At 43.8% G+C, this 26,833-nt stretch overlaps 1 protein-coding gene across 1 annotated transcript in view; it reads right to left on the reverse strand.

Annotated features, from left to right (window-relative positions):
* SLIT1 (slit guidance ligand 1) overlaps positions 1-26,833 on the reverse strand; it is a 463,725-nt gene that overhangs the window by 155,386 nt on the left and 281,506 nt on the right. The window contains exons 5-7 of the mRNA XM_075348376.1: positions 9,087-9,158; positions 5,814-5,885; positions 1,652-1,723 (exon numbers count right to left, since the gene is read on the reverse strand). Coding sequence (XP_075204491.1) covers positions 1,652-1,723; positions 5,814-5,885; positions 9,087-9,158 — 216 coding nt within the window. The remainder of the gene's footprint in view (positions 1-1,651; positions 1,724-5,813; positions 5,886-9,086; positions 9,159-26,833) is intronic.

Raw genomic sequence — 26,833 nt, forward strand, 5'->3', positions numbered from 1 at the left:
GAATGTCAATCAAAAACAGGAGGAAATGAGTAAAGATGCTTCAAACAATATGTATTTTCCATGCGTATTTATTAATATATTTTCTATATCAGAAACATGATGAAAAAATACATATACAAATATATACAAAATGTAGGCAAAGTAAGGCTAAGAGGAGAGATCTTAAAAGGTACATGCATAACCCGCAAGAACTCATGCAGAGAGTCCTAAAAATCTACTGGGGAGTGATATCTAAATATGTCACATAGTTCCAAATATGCACAAAAATATACACGGTGTGTCAACTGCTAACATGGATGCCCAACAATTGCACAATGGATGATTATACCCAGGGTCTACTTACGCCTGCTGTATGGAGCCACAGGGCTTATCTTAATCCAGAGAGCCATAGTTTGTATGGTTAGTGTAAAAACACCAAACAACCACAATTGTGTACATAGATGCCCAAAAATTACACAGTGAATAATTATGCCCGAGGTCTACTTAAACCTGCTATATAAAGCCAAAGACGTATCTTAAATGACTATTAATTTTTGTATCCAATTCACCTCAGCAGGATTCCAGACACCAGGGCACAATAATTTGTTTGATTAGTCTCAAAACAACCACAATTGTGTGCATCTAGACGAGATCCACGACCACAGAGCTTACATTAATCATTATGCATCCCTAGCAGGCACATTAAGTCTCTTGTGGCGATTATAAAGGGGCCCTGTCCCTGCAAAGCCAAATATTGCCAGGCACTATAAATTGTACTCAAAATCCACCTTGCAAAAGGAATTATATCAAGGCAGAAAAGGCATATGCACCGCAGGAGCCCCGTACACACTACACTCAACAGGAGAGTCTCGCTGGCAGATAAGAGAGTCAATGGGCCACAGATATGTATATCTGGGCACTATCTGCGAGCAAAAAGCCCATGTGAATAATTGTGTGTACCTCACAAGCACTAATCACATAAAGAGGAACTATATGAATCCTAGTATTTATGATGGCTGCAAGGAGGTCCTGTCCCCATACTGCACAATACCGCTGAACACCTATGTATTACACTTTACATCGATCACATGAAAGTTATATCACAGCAGTAAGGGCATATGCGCCACAGGAACCCCGTACATACCATCCTCTGCAAGAAAATTACTGGCAGGTTAGTTAGATGAGAAGGGGTTAATCCCCAAGAGAACCTCCAACGTATGTTTCACAAAACCACTTGTGTATTGTTGCTTTGTCAGGTATATTTTTGTGCATATTTGGAACTATGTGACATATTTAGATATCACTCCCCAGTAGATTTTTAGGACTCTCTGCATGAGTTCTTGCGGGTTATGCATGTACCTTTTAAGATCTCTCCTCTTAGCCTTACTTTGCCTACATTTTGTATATATTTGTATATGTATTTTTTCATCATGTTTCTGATATAGAAAATATATTAATAAATACGCATGGAAAATACATATTGTTTGAAGCATCTTTACTCATTTCCTCCTGTTTTTGATTTACTATAATACTGCTCCTATGTACAAGAATATAACTACTATAATACTACCCCTATGTACAAGAATATAACTACTATAATACTGCAATTGATTTTATTTTTTTTCATAGAGCAAGAAGACTTTTTCCCAAACTGCAAATTCATTTTACTTACAACGTCCTCAGTTTCGGCATGTGGTTAAAGCTGGAAACTGGAATTGTAGTGATGTTGTTGTTGTTAAGGGTTCTGAAAGGAAGATGAGAAATTAGAACATTTTGATCAAACAGTGCTAAAAATTACAGGGATTTATAAGATTCCCTGAACCTTATATACTATATATATAATATATATATGTCTGTGTGAGTTTATGTAGCATGTGTGTGTGTGTGTGTGTGTGCGTGTATATATATATCTATATATATATATATATATATATATATATATATATATATATATATATATATATATATATATATATATATATATATATATAATATATATATATATATATGTTATATACACACGCACACACACACGCACGCGCATCCGTACATATGGGCAAATCTTTATTGAGTGCAGGATGTGAGGTTTGGAGGGGGCACGCAGTCATGTTCCAAGATAAAAAATGTGAAAAATAAACCACAAGCACAGCTGACAGCAATTTACCATCCGTCTCTGCAATGAACATTGTGATGCAATGACTTTCTTTATTGGAGAGAACAGAGGCCACATATTTGTGTCTTACGCAACTAATTCTATGTCCTCTGTATCAATCACTGTTTCATTTGCATCTTGTCTGGATGATACATTATAGCGAGTTCTGAGTCTCCTATATGCCATCAGTTTTCCCCCTTTGAAGACTGAATGTAAAACCATGATCATGGTTTTTACAAGATGTACAATCCTGAAATGTCATATATATATATATACTAGAAGGTGGCCCGATTCTACGCATTGGGTATTCTAGAATTTACGTATTGTGTAGTTCATGTATGATTTTTGTTGTATATATATATATAGATGTTGTTGTGTGTAGTTACCAAGTGTTTGTGTAGGGCGCTGTACATGTTCTGGGTGTTGTCTGGGTGTGGCGGGGGGTGAGAGCGGTGTTGTTTGTGTGTTGCGTTGTGTGTGTTGCGTGTGTTGCGTTGTTTGTGGAGCGCTGTGTGTCTGTAGCATTGTGTGTGTGTTGCGTGGTTTAAGTGTGTTTTGGGGGGAGGTATGTTTTGTGCAGTGTGTGTGTTGCGTGTGTTGCGTTGTTTGTGGAGCGCTGTGTGTCTGTAGCGTTGTGTGTGTTGTGCGGTTTGTGTGTGTGGTGTGTTTTGGGGGAAGGTATGTTTTGTGCAGTGTGTGTGTTGCGCGGTATGTGCGTATATTTATGTATGCCGCGGTGTTTGTGTGTTGGGTGTTGTGTGTGTGCAGCATTGTCTGTGTGTGTGGGTGTCTGTGTAGGGCGGTGTTTGTGTTTCCCAGTGTGTGTGTGTTGTGCAGTGCACGTGTGTGTGTGTGTTGGGGGGAGGTGTGCACCTCCCATCGTGCCCCATCCCCCATGCTGCGCACCCCCCATCGTGCTCCATCCCCCATGCTGCGCACCCCCCATCGTGCTCAATCCCCCAAGCTGCGCACCCCCCATCGTGCTCCATCCCCTAAGCTGCGCACCCCCCATCGTGCTCCATCCCCCATGCTGCGCACCCCCCATCGTGCTCCATCCCCCATGCTGCGCACCCCCCATCGTGCTCCATCTCCCATGCTGCGCACTCCCCATCGTGCTCCATCCGCCATGCTGCGCACTCCCAAATGTGCTCCATCCCCCATGCTGCGCACTCCCCATCGTGCTCCATCCGCCATGCTGCGCACTCCCAAACGTGCTCCATCCGCCATGCTGCGCACTCCCAAACGTGCTCCATCCGCCATGCTGCGCACTCCCAAACGTGCTCCATCCGCCATGCTGCGCACTCCCAAACGTGCTCGATCCGCCATGCTGCGCACTCCGAAACGTGCTCGATCCGCCTTGCTGCGCACTCCCAAACGTGCTCCATCCGCCATGCTGCGCACTCCCAAACGTGCTCCATCCGCCATGCTGCGCACTCCCAAACGTGCTCCATCCGCCATGCTGCGCACTCCCAAACGTGCTCCATCTGCCATGCTGCGCACTCCCTAACGTGGTCCATCCGCCATGCTGCGCACTCCCAAACGTGCTCCATCCGCCATGCTGCGGACTCCAAAACGTGCTCCATCCGCCATGCTGCGGACTCCAAAACGTGCTCCATCCCCCATGCTGGCCGCAGCATCAGCCTCTGTGCCCGCAGCATCAGCCTCTGTGCCCGCAGCATCAGCCTCTGTGCCCGCAGCATCAGCCTCTGTGCCCGCAGCATCAGCCTTTTCTGTCCCCAGCATCAGCCTCTCTCCTCCCAGCCTACCCCAGCCTCAGCCTCCCCCAACATCAGCCTCTCTTCTCTCAGCCTCCACCCTCCCAGCCTTCCCCAGGATCAGCCTCTCTCCTCCCAGCCTCCTCCAGCACGCCGTGCTCCTCTGCCGACACTCACAGATCCGATCGTATACACTCACACACACACACACACCCACCCGATCGCATACACTCACACCCACCCGATCGCATACACTCACACCCACCCGATCGCATACACTCACACCCACCCGATCGCAGACACTCACACCCACCCGATCGCAGACACTCACGCACACACACATTGACGATATTACACATACGCGCTCATACTCACAACATCCGGAGATACCACATGCTTCTGGCCATGTGATCCTCCGGCAGGTCCTGAAAGCTCACAGCACAGTATCGCCGCCGAGAAGCAAGCGATATCCCAGGATGTTGTGAGTGTGTGGATGTGATGTGTGTGTGAGTGTGAGTGTGAGTGTACTCACCTGGGGCTCCGTGTCAGTTGGGGGAATGTGTGCGGGGGCGGGGCCAGAGCGAGCGTGCATTGTGTGAGGGGGCGGGGCTTGCAGAGAGCCGGGGCGAGAGGCCAATCTGTGTGGGGGGGCGGGGCCATGGCGAACCCAGCGGCCAATCAGCTTTGTGTCACCGTAAGGACATGTCACCGTGACACAATTTTGGAGCATGACAGACAGACAGACAGAATAAGGCAATTATATATATAGATATATATATATATATATATATATATATATATATACACACATCCATATACATATATACATACTGTATTTGAATTTAACAAGTACTTTAATATGTAACTGTGTCTAATTACAGTTGCAATTGTTCTATTTAAAATAATATAAACAATGGGGGAATAGTAACAAAATAAACCACTACATATTCTAAATGTTTGTTTCTCTTCTTTTCTTCTTTGACTGGAGCAGAGCGAAGTACATTCTTCTCCAAAATTTCTGCATAAATGTGCCAAGTTGTGCTGAATTTTGCTTTTTACAACTTAGTTGGACAAAATATATATTTTTTTAAACTTGTTTTAAATGTCATCTTTTTTTATTTACTTTTTAGGTGTTTTAAAGGGTCAATCTCATATTTTCTGGAACCTACCACTCCCCGGCCTCCTAACTTCCTCCGCCTACCGGGGAGTGGTGCACTCCTGATGATTGACAGCTGTGCCCAGAGTCATGGCTGCGCTGCTGGTCTGAATTGTGTGACCTTCAATGCTGGAAGTGGAGGAATATTTGCCTCTGCAACATCGGAGGAGCGCAGACGAACTGAAACAGCCGAAATCCAGCTAATTCAGTGCAGCAGAGAGAGGCTTTTTAATAAGAGGCAAATTACAAAGTTACTTGTCTTAACAAGCACTTTGCAATTTTACTCGTTTGATATAAGAAGACAACTCCTTTATAAACCACAAGATGGAAACAAAATGTGTTTTTTCAAATGCAAAATGTAGTGATTGAATTAGTCAGCCAATGCTTGTGCGGGTGAGGCGAGGTTCAGACCTATGTATTTTCCGACAGTGCTTGGTCCAATTTCCACTGACCGGTCACTCGGAGCTTGGGTAACCTCAATGATTTTGTTAGGTGCATATATAAGAAAGTGCACGGTGGCTCAGTGGCTAGCACTGCAGTCTTGCAGCGCTGGGGTCCTGGGTTCAAATCCCACCAAGGGCACCAACTGCAAGGAGTTTGTATGTTCTCCCCGTGTTTGCGTGGGTTTCCTCCGGGTACTCCGGTTTCCTCCCACATTCTAAAGACATACAGATAGGGACTCTAGATTGTGAGCCCCAATGGGGACAGTGTTGCCAATGTATGTAAAGTGCTATGGAATTAATGGCGCTATATAAATGAATAAAATTATTATTATTATTATTAATATGTGCCATATACTTCAAAGACTTACAACACTTCTAATCCTCGAAGTGCACGGAACGCTCCGTCCTCGATACAACTGATCTGATTCTTGTCCAGTTGTCTATGGAAAAAAGACAAAATTAGACCATGTATAAGCTGAGCAGTGCTATACATAGATATTGCACAGATTTATCATTAGTGGCCTTCGATGCATGAATTTAGAGTAACTAAACATTTTTTTATTATTATTATTATTATTATTATTATTAATAATAAATTATTGAACAACCATTGCAAAGTTATGAATCTTTGAAACACAATTCATTATCTTATTTTGCTCCTTTTTCTTGCCATACACCACGGTGCTTTATTTGCCTAGCTCCTTATAAATCTACTTTTAACTGTTGCTCAGCAAGTTTGGCTCCTTTTTCTTGCCATACACCACGCTGCTTTATTTGCCTAGTTCAAGAGTCTTATAAATCTGCTTTTAACTATTGCTCAGCAAGTTTGTTTCTTTTTTATTGCCATACACCATGCTGGTTTGTTTGCCTAGTTCAAGCTTCTTATAAATCTGCTTTTAACTGTAGCTCAGTAAGTTTGGCTCCTTTTTATTACCATACACCATGCTGCTTTATTTGCCTAGTTCAACCTTCTTATAAATCTGCTTGTAACTGTTGCTCAGCAAGTTTGGCTTCTTTTCATTGCCATACACCACGCTGCTTTATTTGCCTAGTTCAAGCTTCTTATAAATCTGCTTTTATCTGCTGCTCAGCAAGAATCTTTACTCTGATTTCAGAGCAGAGGACTTTCCCTGTATGTTACTTTCGGATTCCATCCCTGCATTCAGACAGGCAAAGTTCCACACAAATTGTTTGGAAATAAAGTAGTTATTCTTAAGGGTGCTTTACACGCTGCGACATCGCTAGCAATCTCGTTAGCGATGTGCCACGCCAGATCGTAGATGCGATCTGCCGAGATCGCACATAGGTCGTTTTTATAGTGCTGGTCGCATGTGTGATCTCGGCAGATTGTATCTGCGATTTGGCGTGTCACATCGCTAACGAGATCGTTAGCGATGTTGCAGCGTGTAAAGCACCCTTTTCTCAGGATCAGTGAAAAGCAGATATTAGTTTGAACTAAGCAGTTAAAACAGCAACTCAGCAAAGTGTTTGGGCTTGAAGGAGGCAAAATAAGGTAATGAAATATATATAAAAATGAATAATTTGGGATCATCATTAATTAAGTTACTCTTTAAAGGGAATCTGTCAGCAGACGTTTGTTATGTCATCTGAGGGCAGCATTATGAAGAAGCAGAGACCCTGACTCCAATGATGTGTCACTTACTAAGCTGTGTTTTGATTACCAAAAATCAGTGTTTAATCAGCATGAGATTATCACTAAAGGACTAGGTGTCTTGTACCTTCTAGTCCAAACACATCCCCACCACTGATTAGCAGCTTTCCGTCGGTCTACATTGTGCACAGAAAGCTGCCAATCAGTGATGTGGGTGGATTATACACAGCTCTGATCTGCAGCAGAGAAAACTGTGATTTTAACTTAATGCTGCACCCAGTAACCTAAGTGATACATCGCTGTAATCAGGGTTTCTGTCCCTACATTATGCTGCTGTCAGATTACATAGTAAAAACCTGCCGACAGGTTCTCTTTAAGAGACAATGGTGCTCCTGGTCTTTTGGTTGTGCAGAAAACAGCAGCAGCTGAACCCATTTATTTGAATACAGGAGCGCTGCAGTGGGTTTCTGAGAATGATCCTGGGCCAAGTAAAATCTGTGAAGGGTAAGCAGCGTAGTGGCATCTTCATTATCAAGGGCGGGGGCCAGAGTTTTAATCCCCAGTGATTACTAAAGAGTAACCAAACATTTGTTGAAAATATTATTATTCCCCAGTTATAGTAAAGTTATTATTTTTGTAATATACAGTACTACATTATCTTATTTTACTTCCTTCTCACGCAAACACTATGCTGCAGTGTTGTTTCATGCTCCTTAACAAGCCCCTTTGAACTGCTGCTCTGTAAGCATCAACACATCTGTTCAAAGTTTAAAGGTGGGGAGCAGAGAGGCTCAGACAGGGAAAGTCTGTCTAATATATGCCATCACTTAGATGGGCCAATCCCTTAAAGGGAAGCTGTCACCACTTTGACCTTTTTAAACTCTTAATATGGATGTACTGTACAGGTTATAGAATGCTGAAAAAAGTCCTACCTGTGTGTCTCATATCAGATGCCTTATTGTGAAAAAATCATTTTTTATCACTTTATGTAAATGAGCTCTTCCAGGCTATGGAGCGGATGCTGCTCGGAAGATAACTCCACCTCCAGGGATTATTTTAAATAAAAGGTAGAGAATGCTGAAAAAAATCCATACCTGTCTGCCTCATATCAGATGCCTTGTTGTGGAAAAATCATCTTTTATCAGTTTATGTAAATGAGCTCTTCCAGGCTATGGGGCGCGTGTTGCCTGGAAGATTACTCTGCCTCCAGGGATTATTTTCAATAAGTGACTTGAACAGGAGAAATGAAATTTGTCTTCTTTCAAACACATTTTTTGAAGCTCCCTGAGCTCTGCTTCATTGCAACAATGTTGCAACACTGTCTGTCTGCAAACTGGAGGCTGAAGCGGAGAGGCACCTGCAGAAGTGTCAGCTATAATCACACACAGCTCTGCAGTGAGAGCAGAGAGCGACCATCACACATCACACTGGTAATACCCCTTTATATAAAATAAGCTCTGTAGGCGGAGTTATCTTCCAGGCAGCACCCGTAGCCTGGAAGACCTCATTTACATAAAGTGATAAAAGATGATTTATCCACAACAAGACATCTGATATGAGACATAAAGGTATGGATTTTTTCAGCATTCTATAACCTGTATGTTTATATTAACCGTTTAAAAAGGTCAAAGTGGTGACAGATTCCCTTTAAAGAGTACGATCTGCAAAATCACATATACAGCACAAAAATATTTATTGGAAACATAGTACACATTTCAAGACCGATCCAACCTCTTCATCATCCGGTAACTGAAGAAGAGGCCAGATTGACTTCTAAACTTGTAGAACATTTCCAATATGTATTTTTATGTTAAATATATGATTTTTATCATCCTCTGTTTCGCTGGATGGGGCAAGCATTGGTCTGTTTTGCACTTTTGGATTCTTAGGCATGTTCCTGTGTGCATTATGCCACTTTTTCTTGGTAGCAAGCTGGGACTGTAGCTTCGCCGAGGCTGGAGAGCTCCAGACTAGAGACCATTGGCACACACAGGCACAGCCAAATCATATCAGAAGTTTAGGGACTTACAAATTCTTAAGTTCTGTGGCTCCCCGGAAAGTTTTCCTTGGAATTGCTTGAATCATATTCTCACTGAGATCACTGCAAGACAGAAAGAAATATCCAGTTATCCTTAGGTGTACTGTTGTAGAATATACTCATGTCTCCTGATATCACATACACGTATATAGGGTGCACATATCCTGCAGTGTCGTGCAAAGGCTGAAAGAATATATCAGCCTATACACAAAGGGCAGACAGAGTCAGAGGTGTATATAGGCTTTCCGGCACCCGGAGCAAGAGTTCAGTTTATAATTAAAGGGGCTGTCCAGCTTTAAAAGTCTGCAGACACTCTAAGTGACGGCAGGCTTCTGAATTCTCACAATGCTTGCACGGCACACTTTTAGGATTCTCCAATGCCAGTGGTGAGAGTGAACGGTCATGTGAGCATAAGTATACTTCTGGCCATATTCCGATTTGACATATTCATCCTCGCTGATTGAGCAGGGCTATGCATGTCTAGTCGGCACGTGACTGACTGCATGTATGCAAATTGCATACTTGCAATTTTGTGACGTCCCACTCAGTGCCAGCATCAGAGAATCCTGACAGCGTGCAGTGTGCGCAGTGTGACAATTCAGAGGTCTGCAGTCACATAGGAGTGATACAGAGTGACTGCAGACTCATCCCAAACTTAGACAATCCATTTGATGCTCCTAACATAATAAAAATAGTAACCCTTAACTTGTCAGACAGCACAATATTTTTATTAACATAGCCTTGTAGAACATAATTTTACAAGTTATGAATTGTTACATGTGTACAGTATCAGAACTAATAACAGCACAGAAATACATACCCAGAACTACCAGAGGTACAGAAATACATAACCAAAACCACCAGAGGTACAGAAATACATAACCAGAACCACCAGAGGTACAGAAATACATAAACAGAACCACCATAGGTACAGAGATACATAGCCAAAACCACCAGAGGTACAGATACAGAAATACATAACCAGAACCACTTGAGGTACAGAAATACATAACCAGAACCACCATAGGTACAGAGATACATAGCCAAAACCACCAGAGGTACAGATACAGAAATACATAACCAGAACCACCAAAGGTACAGAGATACATAACCAGAACCACCAGAGGTACAGAAATACATAACCAGAACTACTAGAGATACAGAAATACATAACCAGAACAGCCAGAGATACAGAAATACATAAGAAATACATAACCTGACCCAACAGAGGTAAAGCAATACATAACCAGAACCCCTATCAGTACAGAAACACAGCATCACAACCCTATTCAATAAAGAAGTTCAAATGCCGGCGGTCAGGTACTCATGCCTGAAAGACAGAGTACAATTGATCGCTGGGAGCCGATGTGCTGCACCTTCTCTCTGCCTGCTGTCAGCTTGACAGCCAGCACAGTGAACGGCCGATTCCTATACAGGGGGAAAAAACTGCAGCCACCGGGTAGACCCCTCAGGCTGAAGCATCAGGCGACCCAACTGCGCCTGTGGCAAATGACCCAACTTCCTCCTGCCCTAGAAATGCCTCTGGACCAAGTGTGATTCTGGCCATTGTCCATTACGGCTCTTGGGTTTATTTATTGCAAAACTTGGTGTGCAGTAATAAATTGCAATTGAACAGCATCTATTGCCTACATTTTTTTCTGGCCTGGAAAACCTTTTTAATTTGTATATATTGCAATGAAAACCCCTTTAGGGACTGAGTCCCTCACTCAACAGGACCCTGCATTACATGAATCTCCTATTCATATTATTGGGTATGATGTAATACTTCATTCCACCAGTGGTGGCGCTGCAGGGAAATAAAACATCTGCTGCATCAGTCTCCTGCAGATCACAACTGATCAATGGGGATTCCATCAGTTGGACACCTAGGTCTTTTCTCAGACGTCCGTGCTCTCTAGCAGATGAGTCTCACATCCTTGCCCCGCAGCGCAGACTTTCTGTAGATTCGTCCGCCGTTGACTTCGGTAATAAAATTGTTATAATTAGCAGCGAGAAAAGTTTCCCTCTTCCGAATCTTAATCACGGCAATAAAGGGTAGCGGCGCGCACAATAGCATTCTCATTAAAGAGCTGCTTTATTAAACACAACCGAGGTTGTAATGAGGACATTACTCACAGGGACTTGAAAGGGACCATTATCACTACATGGAGCCGCCAGCCTTGGAAGCGACCCTAGAAGATGACGAGAGGCTGACAAGATACAATGAAGCTGAAATAATACAAGCAATCCTCCTTAATGAATAGTACAACACCTAGAAGTGATGTCCTCTTACACCCGGTGTTTTATCTCAGTAGACAGTCCTGCAAAATGATAGCGACAGCACTGAGGGCATAAAGAGACATACACCAGCTAATGAATGGAGGAGACCTACTCAGGTTATGGCCAGAGGGCGGTGATCTACTTAGTGATTGACAGATAACTGTCTAGAGGGTTAGTGATTGACAGATAACTGACCAGAGGGCGGCGTTCTACTTAGTGATTGACAGATAACTGTCCAGAGGGCGGTGTTCTACTTAGTGATTGACATATAACTGTCCAGAGGGCAGTGTTCTACTTAGTGATTGACATATAACTGTCCAGAGGGCGGTGTTCTACTTAGTGATTGACAGATAACTGTCCAGAGGGCGGTGTTCTACTTAGTGAGTGACATATAACTGTCCAGAGGGCAGTGTTCTACTTAGTGATTGACAGATAACTGTCCAGAGGGTGGTGTTCTACTTAGCGATTGATAGATAACTGTCCAGAGGGCGGTGTTCTACTTAGTGATTGACAGATAACTGTCCAGAGGGTGGTGTTCTACTTAGTGATTGACATATAACTGTCCAGAGGGCGGTGTTCTACTTAGTTATTGACAGATAACGGTCCAGAGGGTGGTGTTCTACTTAGTGATTGACATATAACTGTCCAGAGGGCGGTGTTCTACTTAGTGATTGACAGATAACTGTCCAGAGGGTGGTGTTCTACTTAGTGAGTCACAGATAACGGTCCAGAGGGCGGTGTTCTACTTAGTGATTGACATATAACTGTCCAGAGGGCAGTGTTCTACTTAGTGATTGACATATAACTGTCCAGAGGGCGGTGTTCTACTTAGTGATTGACATATAACTGTCCAGAGGGCGGTGTTCTACTTAGTGATTGACAGATAATTGTCCAGAGGGCAGTGTTCTACTTAGTGATTGACATATAACTGTCCAGAGGGCGGTGTTCTACTTAGTAATTGACATATAACTGTCCAGAGGGCGGTGTTCTACTTAGTGATTGACAGATAACTGTCCAGAGGGCGTTGTTCTACTTAGTGATTGACAGATAACTGTCCAGAGGGCAGTGTTCTACTTAGTAATTGACATATAACTGTCCAGAGGGCGGTGTTCTACTTAGTGATTGACAGATAACTGTCCAGAGGGCGGTGTTCTACTTAGTGATTGACATATAACTGTCCAGAGGGCAGTGTTCTACTTAGTGATTGACATATAACTGTCCAGAGGGCGGTGTTCTACTTAGTGATTGACAGATAATTGTCCAGAGGGCAGTGTTCTACTTAGTGATTGACATATAACTGTCCAGAGGGCGGTGTTCTACTTAGTAATTGACATATAACTGTCCAGAGGGCGGTGTTCTACTTAGTGATTGACAGATAACTGTCCAGAGGGCGTTGTTCTACTTAGTGATTGACAGATAACTGTCCAGAGGGCAGTGTTCTACTTAGTAATTGACATATAACTGTCCAGAGGGCGGTGTTCTACTTAGTGATTGACATATAACTGTCCAGAGGGCAGTGTTCTACTTAGTGATTGACATATAACTGTCCAGAGGGCGTTGTTCTACTTAGTGATTGACAGATAACTGTCCAGAGGGTGGTGTTCTACTTAGTGAGTGATATATAACTGTCCAGAGGGCAGTGTTCTACTTAGTGATTGACAGATAACTGTCCAGAGGGCAGTGTTCTACTTAGTGATTGACATATACCTGTCCAGAGGGAGGTGTTCTACTTAGTGATTGACAGATAACTGTCCAGAGGGTGGTGTTCTACTTAGTGATTGACAGATAACTGTCCAGAGGGCAGTGTTCTACTTAGTGATTGACAGATAACTGTCCAGAGGGCGGTGTTCTACTTAGTGATTGACATATAACTGTCCAGAGGGCGGTGTTCTACTTAGTGATTGACAGATAACTGTCCAGAGGGTGGTGTTCTACTTAGTGATTGACATATAACTGTCCAGAGGGTGGTGTTCTACTTAGTGATTGACATATAACTGTCCAGAGGGTGGTGTTCTACTTAGTGATTGACAGATAACTGTCCAGAGGGCGTTGTTCTACTTAGTGATTGACAGATAACTGTCCAGAGGGCAGTGTTCTACTTAGTGATTGACATATAACTGTCCAGAGGGCGGTGTTCTACTTAGTGATTGACAGATAACTGTCCAGAGGGCGGTGTTCTACTTAGTGAGTGACATATAACTGTCCAGAGGGCAGTGTTCTACTTAGTGATTGACAGATAACTGTCCAGAGGGTGGTGTTCTACTTAGCGATTGATAGATAACTGTCCAGAGGGCGGTGTTCTACTTAGTGATTGACAGATAACTGTCCAGAGGGTGGTGTTCTACTTAGTGATTGACATATAACTGTCCAGAGGGCGGTGTTCTACTTAGTTATTGACAGATAACGGTCCAGAGGGTGGTGTTCTACTTAGTGATTGACATATAACTGTCCAGAGGGCGGTGTTCTACTTAGTGATTGACAGATAACTGTCCAGAGGGCGGTGTTCTACTTAGTGAGTCACAGATAACGGTCCAGAGGGTAGTGTTCTACTTAGTGATTGACATATAACTGTCCAGAGGGCAGTGTTCTACTTAGTGATTGACAGATAACTGTCCAGAGGGCGGTGTTCTACTTAGTGAGTGACAGATAACGGTCCAGAGGGCAGTGTTTTATTTAGTTATTGACAGCTAATTGTTCAGTGGGAGGGGTCATACTTAGTGATTGACAGTTAACTGTCCATTTACAGGTATACTACTTAGTGACGGATCGCTAACTCTGACAACTAATAGATTGACAACCAACTTAAGTGTCCAGTGGGCGGTCCTAGATAGTGATTGACAGGTAACTCATTATACACACATGCTTCCCACAGATAAGTCTGCATGGACAACTTTACAGGATCCCTTTAATTTCGGGACATTTGCTTGAACGTCAGATTCTGCTTTAAGCCTCAGCTATTTCAGACCTCTCCTTGTCAGTACAGACGATTCCCATCCACAGGATTACACAGGGATACAGACAGTAGGAGCGGGCGAGTCGCCTGCACAGTCTCTCTGCGCTCGGCTTTGGCCGCCGTTGATGGCAGTAAGATGATCCAAAGCTTATGTAATAAATTCGTGATGGAGACTAATTCTCATTTCCAGCTCAGACATAGATCAAGTAAAGGAGCGAAGCAGAAATTACGGCAGATCTGACTCAGTTTTGATATTTCTTCTTGGTGCGAGAAACTTTAGTCTACAAAGTACAAAGTAAGATAAATAAAATTATTCCTGGTTACACGGCGGTGACAGAAAATCTGCAAAATGTGAGAACGGGGGAAACAAGTCACCGTAAGCAGTCAGTCAGCAGGAAAGAGTGCGGCGTCCAGTGATAATACAGGCAATGATGAGGGTTATGGTGAAGCTCTTTTCTAGGGGGGAAGAAGGCAATGACGAGGGTTATGGTGAGGCGCTCCTCTGGGGTGGAAACAGGCAACGATGAGGGTTATGGTGAGGCGCTCCTCTGGGGTGGAAACAGGCAATGATGAGGGTTATGGTGAGGCGCTCCTCTGGGGTGGAAACAGGCAATGATGAGGGTTATGGTGAGGCGCTCCTCTGGGGTAGAAACAGGCAATGATGAGGGTTATGGTGAGGTGCTCCTCTGGGGTGGAAACAGGCAATGATGAGGGTTATGATAAAGCTCTGCATTGGGTGGAAACAGGCAATGATGAGGGTTATGGTGAGGCACTCCTCTGTGGTGGAAACAGGCAATGATGAGGGTTATGATAAAGCTCTGCATTGGGTGGAAACAGGCAATGATGAGGGTTATGGTGAGGTGCTCCTCTGGGGTGGAAACAGGCAATGATGAGGGTTATGGTGAAGCTCTTCTCTAGGGGGGAAACAGGCAATGACGAGGGTTATGGTGAGGCGCTCCTCTGGGGTGGAAACAGGCAATGATGAGGGTTATGATAAAGCTCTGCATTGGGTGGAAACAGGCAATGATGAGGGTTATGGTGAGGCGCTCCTCTGGGGTGGAAACAGACAATGATGAGGGTTATGGTGAAGCTCTTTTCTAGGGGGGAAACAGGCAATGACGAGGGTTATGGTGAGGCGCTCCTCTGGGGTGGAAACAGACAATGATGAGGGTTATGGTGAAGCTCTTTTCTAGGGGGGAAACAGGCAATGACGAGGGTTATGGTGAGGCGCTCCTCTGGGGTGGAAACAGGCAATGATGAGGGTTATGATAAAGCTCTGCATTGGGTGGAAACAGGCAATGATGAGGGTTATGGTGAGGCGCTCCTCTGGGGTGGAAACAGGCAATGATGAGGGTTATGGTGAAGCTCTTCTCTAGGGGGGAAACAGGCAATGATGAGGGTTATGGTGAAGCTCTTTTCTAAGGGGGAAACAGGCAATGATGAGGGTTATGGTGAGGCACTCCTCTGGGGTGGAAACAGGCAATGATGAGGGTTATGGTGAAGCTCTTCTCTATGGAGGAAACAAGCAATGATGAGGGTTATGGTGAGGCGCTCCTTGGGGGTGGAAACAGGCAATGATGTGGGTTATGATGAAGATCTGCATTGGGTGGAAACATGGGCAATGATGAAAGTTATGGTGAAGTTTCTCCATGGGGTGGAAACATGGGCAATGATGAGGGTTATAATGATGGTCTTCTCTGGGGTGGAATCAGGCAATGATGAAGGTTATGATGAAGCTCTTCTCTCGGGGGGAAACAGGCAATGATGAGGGTTATGGTAAAGCTTCTCCCTGAGGTGGAAATGTAGGCAAGGATGAAGGTTCAGTTCCACTCGCGATTTGCACAGACGAGTGCAATCTGATAAAACATTGGATTGTACTCGCACCAGTGCAAAACTATGGGGCAGTGTTCATCTGTGATTGATTTCTCATGTCATAGCATCATGCGGCATGAATGGCAGCATGCTGCGTTTGGCAGCGAGTCTTGGCTCACGCACCCCCATACAAGTCTATGGGAGAGTGTGAAACATCGCACTGCATGCGCATGTCATCCGACCGCAGTGCGATGCACGCAGAGACAGACGGGCCGCGGAGGAGAAGAGAAGAAATTGCTCCCTCCCTCTTCTCCGCAGCTATGATATGATTGCAAAATCGGATCACAGCCGCATGACCCTTGGCTGATGCTCGCAGCAGAGGGTCATTAGCGTATCAATTCGGATGGTCTCGCAACGGGAGCAAGTGGAACCGAGCCCATATAATGAATCTTCCTCCTAGAGAAAAAACAGGCAATGATGAGGGTTATGGCGAAACTTCCTCCAAAGGTGCAAATGTAAACAATGAAGTTATAGGGACGCTCCCCCTTGGGGTAGAAATGCAGACAATGAAATGGAATGAAAATGTTATTTTGTTCAGAGACTGAACCCCGTGGGTGGCACTGTGGCTCAGTGGTTAGCACTGTATGGTGGCTCAGTGGTTAGCACTGCAGTCTTGCAGTGCTGGGGTCCTGGGTTCAAATCCCACCAAGGACACTGTATGTTCTCCCCGTGTTTGCGTGGGTTTCCTCCGGGTTCTCCGGTTTCCTCCCACACTCCAAAGACATACAGATAGGGACTCTAGATTGTGAGCCCCAATGGGGACAGTGTTGCTCATGTATGTAAAGCGCTGTGGAATATGTTAGCGCTATATAAAAATAAAGATTTTTTTTTTTTTTTAACCCTGTGCAGACCGAACACTTCACAGAATGGGGGATCTGTTACAATAACATCAGATGTAAACAATTCTCTGGGCTGTTACACTTGTAGCAAGATTCTGTAGCTCCAATTTTCCTGAATGACAATTTCCGAAGTCTTGACGTGATGAAGAATTAGAACACAACAAATATTAGAGAGCGCAGAATCCATCATTATGAAATAACTATTTCAGGGAGTTTTCTAGTTTAGCAAACGGATTCCCCCGTGTCCCCTATTACTGGCGATCAGTCCCTGCAAACGGATACTTTGTATTATAGGAGAGGAACAGACTCATAAAACAATATAGATCTATATAGATTTGCCCCATATTGCAAATCCACTGCCAAGCCCAGCGCTTAACTGACGACCTGTTACTGGAGCCACTGCGTCTCCGCTGAGGAGCAACTGCAAAGCTGATGGGTGCGTGACAAGGCGAAGTCCATAGAAAGAAATCAGACACAAAGATTTATTCTTTCTTCTGTTAAAGAGATGTTTAAAATGCAATTTGTTATCTAAATGTATCCCAGGCTCCTAGAAAGAGCCAGATGGCTGAACACATGCACAGATATCAAGCCGTCACCGAGACTGACAGGTTTTTTTTTTCACATTTATATTTTTTTGCAATATAGCAAAAATTCTATAATAACAGATACATAAGTGTGTATAAATTACTCAAATTATTAGTGATGAGCGGGCACTACCATGCTCGAGTGCTCAGTACTGGTAACTAGTGATGAGCGGGCACTACCATGCTCGGGTGCTCAATACTGGTAACTAGTGATGAGCGGGCACTACCATGATCGGGTACTCTGTACTCGTAACTAGTGATGAGCGGGCACTACCATGCTCGGGTACTCTGTACTCGTAACTAGTGATGAGTGAGCACTACCATGATCGGGTGCTCAGTACTCGTAACTAGTGATGAGCGGGCACTACCATGATCGGGTGCTCAGTACTCGTAACTAGTGATGAGCGGGCACTACCATGCTCAGGTGCTCAGTACTCGTAACTAGTGATGAGCGGGCACTCCCACGCTCGGGTGCTCAGTACTGGTAACTAGTGATGAGCGGGCACTACCATGCTCGGGTGCTCGGTACTCGTAACTAGTGATGAGCGGGCACTACCATGCTCATGTGCTCAGTACTCGTAACTAGTGATGAGCGGGCACTACCATGCTCGGGTGCTCAGTACTCGTAACTAGTGATGAGTGAGCACTACCATGCTCGGTACATGTAACTAGTGATGAGCGGGCACTACCATGCTCAGGTGCTCAGTACTCGTAACTAGTGATGAGCGGGCACTACCATGCTCGGTACTTGTAACTAGTGATGAGCGGGCACTACTATGCTCATGTGCTCAGTACTGGTAACTAGTGATGAGCCAGCACTGCCATGCTCTGGTGCTCTGTACTGGTAACTAGTGATGAGCGGGCACTACTATGCTCATGTGCTCAGTACTGGTAACTAGTGATGAGCCAGCACTGCCATGCTCTGGTGCTCAGTGCTCGTAACTAGTGATGAGCGGGCACTACCATGCTCAGGTGCTCAGTACTCGTAACTAGTGATGAGCAGGCACTACCATGCTCAGGTGCTCGGTACTCGTAACTAGTGATGAGCGGGCACTACCATGCTCAGGTGCTCTGTACTGGTAACTAGTGATGAGCGGGCACTACCATGCTCTGGTGCTCAGTGCTCGTAACTAGTGATGAGCGGGCACTACCATGCTCGGGTGCTCAGTACTCCGCAGCAGCAAATTTTGTAGCAGAAATGCTGCAGATGTGACGCACATTTAACTCTTACATGGCAAAAAGTGAAATCTGCAGTGCATGCACCAGAATAAATTAACTTCAAAAAGGTTTTACATTCAGAATATTGGGGTTCCTTAAATATTTAGGATTTCTTCTCATGGAATGAATGTGCAGGAAATCTGGTGCTAATTAAAATATCAGCAATGTGAATGGGATTTTCAGAAATCTCTAAATAATGCAGAGAAAATCCGATGCTGTGTATTTATCATCTGCAACATCTTATGATGTGGATGTCACTGCGGATGGCCCCTTTTGCAAGGCATGTAGCACTTTCACAATTCTGCAGTAATGTTTTGTTTTTTTTTAACTTTTGCATGAGATGCTAAGGTAACATTCCCTAAAAAGTAGCAATGACTTCCTTTCTGGAGAATGGGACCTATTGAATAGTCCATTTTTTTAAATCTACAACCCCCTGATTCTTAGTAACTTTTCTTTTTTTGTTCTGTGCTGTTCGTTTCTATACTTTTTTTTTTGCCTTTTTTTACACCTTTTTAGAACAAAAAGTAACAAGTAACATAACCCTTTAGAATGTCGCACACAGCAGTAACATTCGCGCAAACGTCTTGCAGCAAACAAACAAAAAAACAATCCAGGGGTGGTTTGAAGTGTAACAAGAACCAAAAAATACTTATCAGCCACTCCACCGCCATCTGCAATTCCTGGTATAGAGAAAGGGATGCACGGATCAGAGTCCAGTTGGTCACCGGCAGAAGCAATCCAAAAACGTCCAAAAAAAATCCAGCAATCCCAAACGGTAAAAAATTCCAAAACTTTATTTCACATTTTAAAATTCCATGGTTAGGACTCCATTAAAAGGGAAACAGATGACACGTTTTGGATCCAACAGATCCTTACTCATACAGGACTCCATTAAAAGGGAAACAGATGAGGCGTTTCGGATCCAACAGATCCTTACTCATATAGGACTCCATTAAAAGGGAAACAGATGACGCGTTTCGGATCCAACAGGTCCTTACTCATAGGACTCCATTAAAAGGGAAACAGATGACGCGTTTCGGATCCAACAGATCCTTACTCATAGGACTCCATTAAAAGCGAAATAGATGACACGTTTCGGATCCAACAGATCCTTACTCATATAGGACTCCATTAAAAGGGAAACAGATGACACGTTTCGGATCCAACAGATCCTTACTCATATAGGACTCCATTAAAAGGGAAACAGATCCAACAGATCCTTACTCATACAAAACTCTATTAAAAGGGAAACAGATGAGGAGTTTCGGATCCACCAGATCCTTACTCATATCTCATATGAGTAAGGATCTGTTGGATCTGAAATACATCATCTGTTTCCCTATTAATGGAGTCTCAACCATGGAAATTTTAAAATGTGAAATAAAGTTTTGGAATTTTTTATCGTTCGGGATTAATGGATTTTTCTAGGAGTTTTTTTGGGTGGTTTGAAGTATATTTGTGCCAAAATTTAGATTTTTTTTTAAAGTTCATAAATAATGAATAGTCTGCGAATATCTGGATTACAAAATACTACTCACAATGACAAAAAGAGGAAACCCCCCCCCCCAAAAAAACAGAAAAAAGAATTCAAAAATTGGTGGAACTTTAAAGAAGAATTTGGTATTAAAAAAAAGCTTCAAATGATAAAAGGTAGGCAAAAAATGGACACAGAATTAGGCAGAAAATACTTTGGAATTATGGAGAGAAAATGGACGGCACGGTGGCTCAGTGGTTAGCACTGCAGTCTTGCAGCGCTGGGGTCCTGGGTAGAGTTGAGCGGATCGGTCATAATCCGGATCCGGCGGATCTGGATCGGGTTGCCGCCGAAGTCCGGAGAGAGAGAGAAAAAAGAAAAAAAAAACGGATCCGGATCGTGCACCCCGAATCCCGGGTACTGGTCGGACTCGGATCGGGCGCTCAAACCGTGTGGATCCGGATTTTGCGGATCCGGGTCTGCTCAACACTAGTCCTGGGTTCGAATCCCACCAAGGACACCATGTGCAAGGAGTTTGTATGTTCTCCCCGTGTTTGCGGGGGTTTCCTCCGGGTTCTCCGGTTTCCTCCCACACTCCAAAGACATACATATAGGGAATTTAGATTGTGAGCCCCAACGGGGACAGTGTTGCCAATGTATGTAAAGCGCTGCGGAATATGTTAGCGCTATACAAAAATAAAGATTTGATTTGGAGAAAATGGAATAATCGGAATCCGTAACAGAGACTATAGAAAGAATGCACAACCATTGCTGACGCAGTATGCACGCAAGGGTCTGGTGTCCACATTACTCTCATTTCTGCACGTATGATGTGCAATCCGGTCAAGTACCCGTACAATTACCGCCATGACTTGGCATTCTTTGTTTGCTCACCTGCAGTTCCATATATGTCCACTATGTGGCACCAGCATTCTTTGCAGAAGTGTCCTAACAAAGCCATCATGGCTTCAATTATTAGCCGTGAGCTGGATCCACTAGAAAGGATTCTCGGTTTACCTTTCCAGGACTTCTGAAAGCATTCCTTTCATAGGAGCCCCTGCCAAAAAAAGAATAACAAGCGAGCATAATGGCCTTCTGCTCTCGTGTAGCGAGGGTCCCCTCTGAGCCGCATAGACTCAGTAGCGACGGTTGGAGACTCTTAGTAAAAAGAATCGGCAGCGGGACAAAAATCTCCAGCGTGGTTTAGGATTTCCAGTAAGTGGCCACAAACAAGACACTTATTTGTAACAATGACGTCCATGCAATCAGCTCCCGAGAAAAGGCTCACATCAAACCCGGCGGCTGAAAGTTGCCAAAAAAGGAACCGGCTAAATAAAACAGACGTCAGCGGCCCTGCCGAGTACAGGGTTCAACGCTTAGCATGGAAGTCCTGGGCTCAAGACAGAAAGCCCCTAGACGTGACCGCCAGCAGCGTCAGCACATCTAATGGTGACAGGCGATTAATAATAACTAATTCATATTTAATTATCATTCTGAATAGTCAGCAAAAGCGCTTACCAAATGACAGGGACATACAGTGCCTTGCGAAAGTGTTCACCCCCTTGGCTTTTTAATTATTTTGCTATATTACAATCTGTGCTTTAATATTTTTGGAATCCGATTTGTGTGTGATGTATCAGCACTAAATAGTATACGTTGGGAAAATGAAGTGAGAAAAATAAGCAAAAATTAAATTTCTGGGATAAAATGAATAAAAATTGCCATGTGAAAATGTATTCACACCCTTTTCTATGAGGCCCCTAAAAATTTCTGGTACAAGCAGATTACATTCATAAGTCACTTGCTTAGTGAAAGGAGGTCCACCTGTGTACAATCTAAGTGTCTCGGGGTCTGTCAGTATATAGACACCTTTTCTGAAAGGCCACAGAGGCGTCAACACCATTAAGCATGATGCACCACTAACCAAACAACACCGTGAAGACCAAGGAGATCTCCAAACAACACCATGAAGATCATGAAGATCTCAAAAGAACACCATTAAGATCAAGGGGATCTCCAACCACACTATGAAGGCCAAGGAGATCTCCAAACAACACCATGAAGACCAAAGAGGTCTCCAAACTACACAATGAAGACAAAGGAAATCTCCAAATAACACCATGAAGATCAAGATCTCCAACTAACACCATGAAGACCAAGGAGATCTCCACACAACACCATGAAGATCAAGGAGATCTCCAAACAAGACAGAGACAATATGGTAAGCAGTACAAGCCAGGTTTGGTTTCTAAAAAAAATATCCCAATCTCTGATGATCCCAAGGATCGCCATCAAATCCCTTATCATCAAATGAGAAGAAAATGGTACCCCAACGAACCTGCCAAGAGAGGGCTGCTAACCAAAAGGAAGGGCATTAATCAGAGATGCAGCACAGAGACCAAAGGTAACCCCGAAGGAGCTGCAGAGTTCCCAAGCAGAGTCTGAAGTATCTGTCCATACAACCACAATAAGCCGTACACTCCATATTGGTGAAGAGGGGGTTAATGCCGCGCATCAACCAAAATGAAGATGTAGCACGTTGATGTTATAAACGTATTCTTTTATTCCATTGGTCTACGCGTTTCGAGGATATACCTCTTCTTCAGGACCAGTGCATCAACATAGTAACTATGTTGATGCACTGGTCCTGAAGAAGAGGTATATCCTCGAAACGCGTAGACCGATGGAATAAAAGAATACGTTTATAACATCAACGTGCTACATCTTCATTTTGGCTGATGCGCGGCATTAACCCCCTCTTCACTCTGATTTGTATGCACATCCACGTGGGGCTGCAGCAGACGCCTTCATCCTATGCTCTATCAGTGGTTGTGACTATCACAACCTTTTCAGGTGAGTGTATTTTTCCTGATCTACCTCACTGATCTGTTGGTATTACACTATCAGCGCTCCTTATTTTTCAGTTTATACTCCATATTGGTGGCATTCATAGAAGAGTGTCCAGAAAAAAGCCTTTACTTACAGCCAAAAATTGTAAGGCTCGTTTTGTTTTTGCCAAAAGACGTGTTAGAGGTTCTCCAAATGTATGGAGAAAGATGTTGTGGTCAGGTGAGACCAAAATTTTACTTTTAGGCAAGATAAATGCTATGACTGACACAAAAGCAACACAGCTGATCACCCGAAGAACACCATCCCCACAGTGAGACATGGTGGTGGGAGCATCATGCCGTGGGGATGTTTTTCAACAGCAGGAATAGGGAAAATGGTCTGAGTCTAGGGGAAGATGGATATACAGAGACATTCTAGAGGAAAACCTGTTTCAGTCCTTCAGTGATTTGAGACTTGGACGGAGGTTCTTCACCTTCTAACAAGACAATGACCCAAAGCTACTGCTAACGCAACACTCAAGTGGTGTAAGGGGAAACGTGTAAATGTATTTGAGCTGCCGAGTTACAGCCCAGACCTTAATCCACCTGAGAATCAGTGGTCAGACTTGAAGATCACCGTTCACCTGAGGAAACATCTAACCTGAAGGATCCGGAGCAGTGTTGCCTTGATGACTGGGTAAAGATCCCAGTAGAAAAATGTGGAAAGCTCATAGAAACTTATCCAAAGTGACTTGCAGCTGTAATTGTCGCATAAGGAGGCTTTACAAAGTTCTGACTTTAGGGGGTGAATAGTTATGCACACTGAAGTTTTCAGTTATTTTGTTTTATTTGTTGTTTGAATCCCAATAAAAATAAAAATAAATGTTTGAAGTTGCCAGAATATTCTTTACATGAATCCAAAACCCTAAAATAAAAAACTGTGAAATTCCAAGATGTCAGGTAGAAAAACACGAAAAATGCCAAGGGGGTGAATACATTCGCAAGACACTGTATGCACCATAGAGGCAGACCATTCAGCTGCTATGGGGCCCTTGGAAAGAGGCGGCACAGCTCTGTAGACCTTTGTAGGCCATGTGCACACCGTGTCTTTTACATGCTAGCACAGCTGCCGGGTTTCCTCCAGCAAAGTCTCTTCACTGAGAAATGCCGGCTGTCATTTTATCGTTTTCGCCTTCCCCCAGTATCTGTGCATAAGGAGGTTTTTTCAGTTTTTTTTAAGCAAAAACACCCCTATCAAAACGTATGGTTTTTAAATTCTTCATATTTTTTGGAAAGCTTCTGCTCCAAAAACTCCTGAAAAAACCTTAAGCTACTTGCACACAACGTTTATTTGGGGAGATCAAAAATAACAAGGGGTTTTTTTTGTTTTTTTTTTTTTGCGTAAACCTCTTGCTTCAGGAAAGACTCCTTCTTTGGGAAATTTTGGAAATTTTTGGAAAATTGTTACATTTACTGAGCCAGTTATGTGCGGACAAAGCTTTTCGGAATATTTAGTCCAGAAATTGGAACACTCCAAATTTCAAAAATCCAAAAGCTCACAAAAGAGCACAAAGCTTTAGTTTTTAAGGGTTTTGGAAAAAATTTTCGTGAAGTGTTTTTTCCAACCTTTTGATTGGAACATGCCTCATTTTGAGCATTTTTCATCAGTAACAGCTTCAATAAGCGACATGCACTTTCTTTCTTCCCTGTTTATAGACAACATTGCAGATTAACTCAGTGGCGCCCATATACTGTAGAATAGGGAGAGGTGGCAATTTCATCCAGACCCTATATTAGGGAGGTCTCCACTTTAACAGCTGCATTGTAAATGGATCATCTCTGCACACAATGGCCTCCAATAAAGAATTTTCCTAAAGACCAAAGAGTGTAAAGATACTGTCATGGTTCCGAGGTGCGGAGCATCTTGTGCTCTGTTATGTTCTACCATGCTCTCCTGCAGTACCGGTACTTGCCTGTTCCATTGTGCAGAGCTTTTCGCAGGTTTAGATGCTCTGCTGTTTGTCTTAAGCCTCGGTGGATGGTTCTTTCTCAACACTGGGTCCTATGCTGGTGCTAGGAGGGCCTTTCCCAGATACTCATCATTCCAGGTGATTGCTGTGCTTCATTTTGGAGCATGCTCGCCCGGAACGTCGCCAGTCGTATTTCCTGGTTCCACAATAAGTGCTCTTGGCTCCCGTTTGTGTACAGTTATCTGATCTTGGCTTCTCGACCCTTGACTGTAGTTGACTCCGCTCTGCCCGCACCCCTGACTTCGCTGTTACCTCCTGGCTTTTGACCTCAGACCTTCTCCTGACCACGTCTCCTCCTGCTCCCTGTATCCTATACATACTCTCCTGGTATCCTGACTCTCGGCTTGTATCTCGATCTCGTCTCTGCCTGCTCCCTGTATCTTTTACATACTCTCCTGGTATTCTGACTCTCGGCTTGTATCTCGATCTCCTCTCTGCCTGCTACCTGTGTCCTGTCGTGTCCTCCTGGTTCCTGATCCCGGCTTGTTTGACTATCCCTCCGTTCACACTGCATGGAAGTAGTATCTAGCGCCATCTAGTGACTACCATCACACTACGCCACATAGTGTTGAGCATCACAGATACATTTTTGGATACATGTCCTATAATTATTGACTGCCTTCTTATAACTGCACAGATGGAAACATGGCGGCTCTTCACTATGACCCGCGGACAACCCTACCATGTTGAATAAATACATAATTTAGAAATCAGCAGGCGTACATACCCCTAATTAGCAGAATATATAAGAAGTACCAAGCCAGCACAATGCCATTACTATGCGGCACGACATAGGGCCATCCTGGCCCTGCCCTATGGACTTCTGGCGCAGCGCTCCTCCGCTTTCATTTTACCGCACACTCTGCAAATATCTCCTGAAGAGAGGAAATGATGGAACAAAGAAGGAAGAAAGGTCACTGTAGCAGTCTCTTCTCTTGTTAATCCCAAATTCACACTTTAACCTGATTGAGACTTGCCATGTTTGGTCCTTCCTCTCTGTTCTCTGTTTGAGGGGATTAGATTTGGACTCAGCAGGGGGGTAATTGGCAGCGCAGTACCCAGCTCACTTTGTGGTTCCAATGCCTGTGCTTGGCAATGCGCCGCTGGACACAAACTTTATGTAGTTGGGCTTATGAATGAGAAGACCGAGCCTAAAGTTTTCAAGAGCCCTTGAGTCTTTGCAGGTGGGCGGTGCACATACCAGAAGTATGGAGGGGAAGTCACTCTACATTGTCTCCGAAACAGACACTTAATATCAGGAGACGATGGGAAAGGACCTAAAAGTCCTTTATATAACCCCCACCGCTCCATAATACATAAGAAGCAGGGATGGTGAGAGGCTCCTACTGACGAGAGTCCTTATATGCTCAGTCTCTTATTCACAGCCTGTATATTTTATTGAAATTTCAATTACATTTAAATTTAGAAAATGAGCTATTATTTAAATCAAGATTTTATGTTCAACATTTTTTTTTAATTACTTTTTTTAATTTTATTTTTTTATGTTATTGTTTAGAAAAGTTCTGAAATCTTGCAGTTTTAATTTCGAACATTAAGCCTCATAATAGCTTGTGATATCTTATTCTGTAGAGATCACTTCTCAGCAGTCACTTCCTGTTCTGTAGAGATCACTTGTCTGCAGTTACTTCCTGTTCTGTAG

Source organism: Anomaloglossus baeobatrachus, chromosome 5 (assembly GCF_048569485.1).
Source record: "Anomaloglossus baeobatrachus isolate aAnoBae1 chromosome 5, aAnoBae1.hap1, whole genome shotgun sequence".
Classification (NCBI taxonomy): Eukaryota; Metazoa; Chordata; class Amphibia; order Anura; family Aromobatidae; genus Anomaloglossus; species Anomaloglossus baeobatrachus.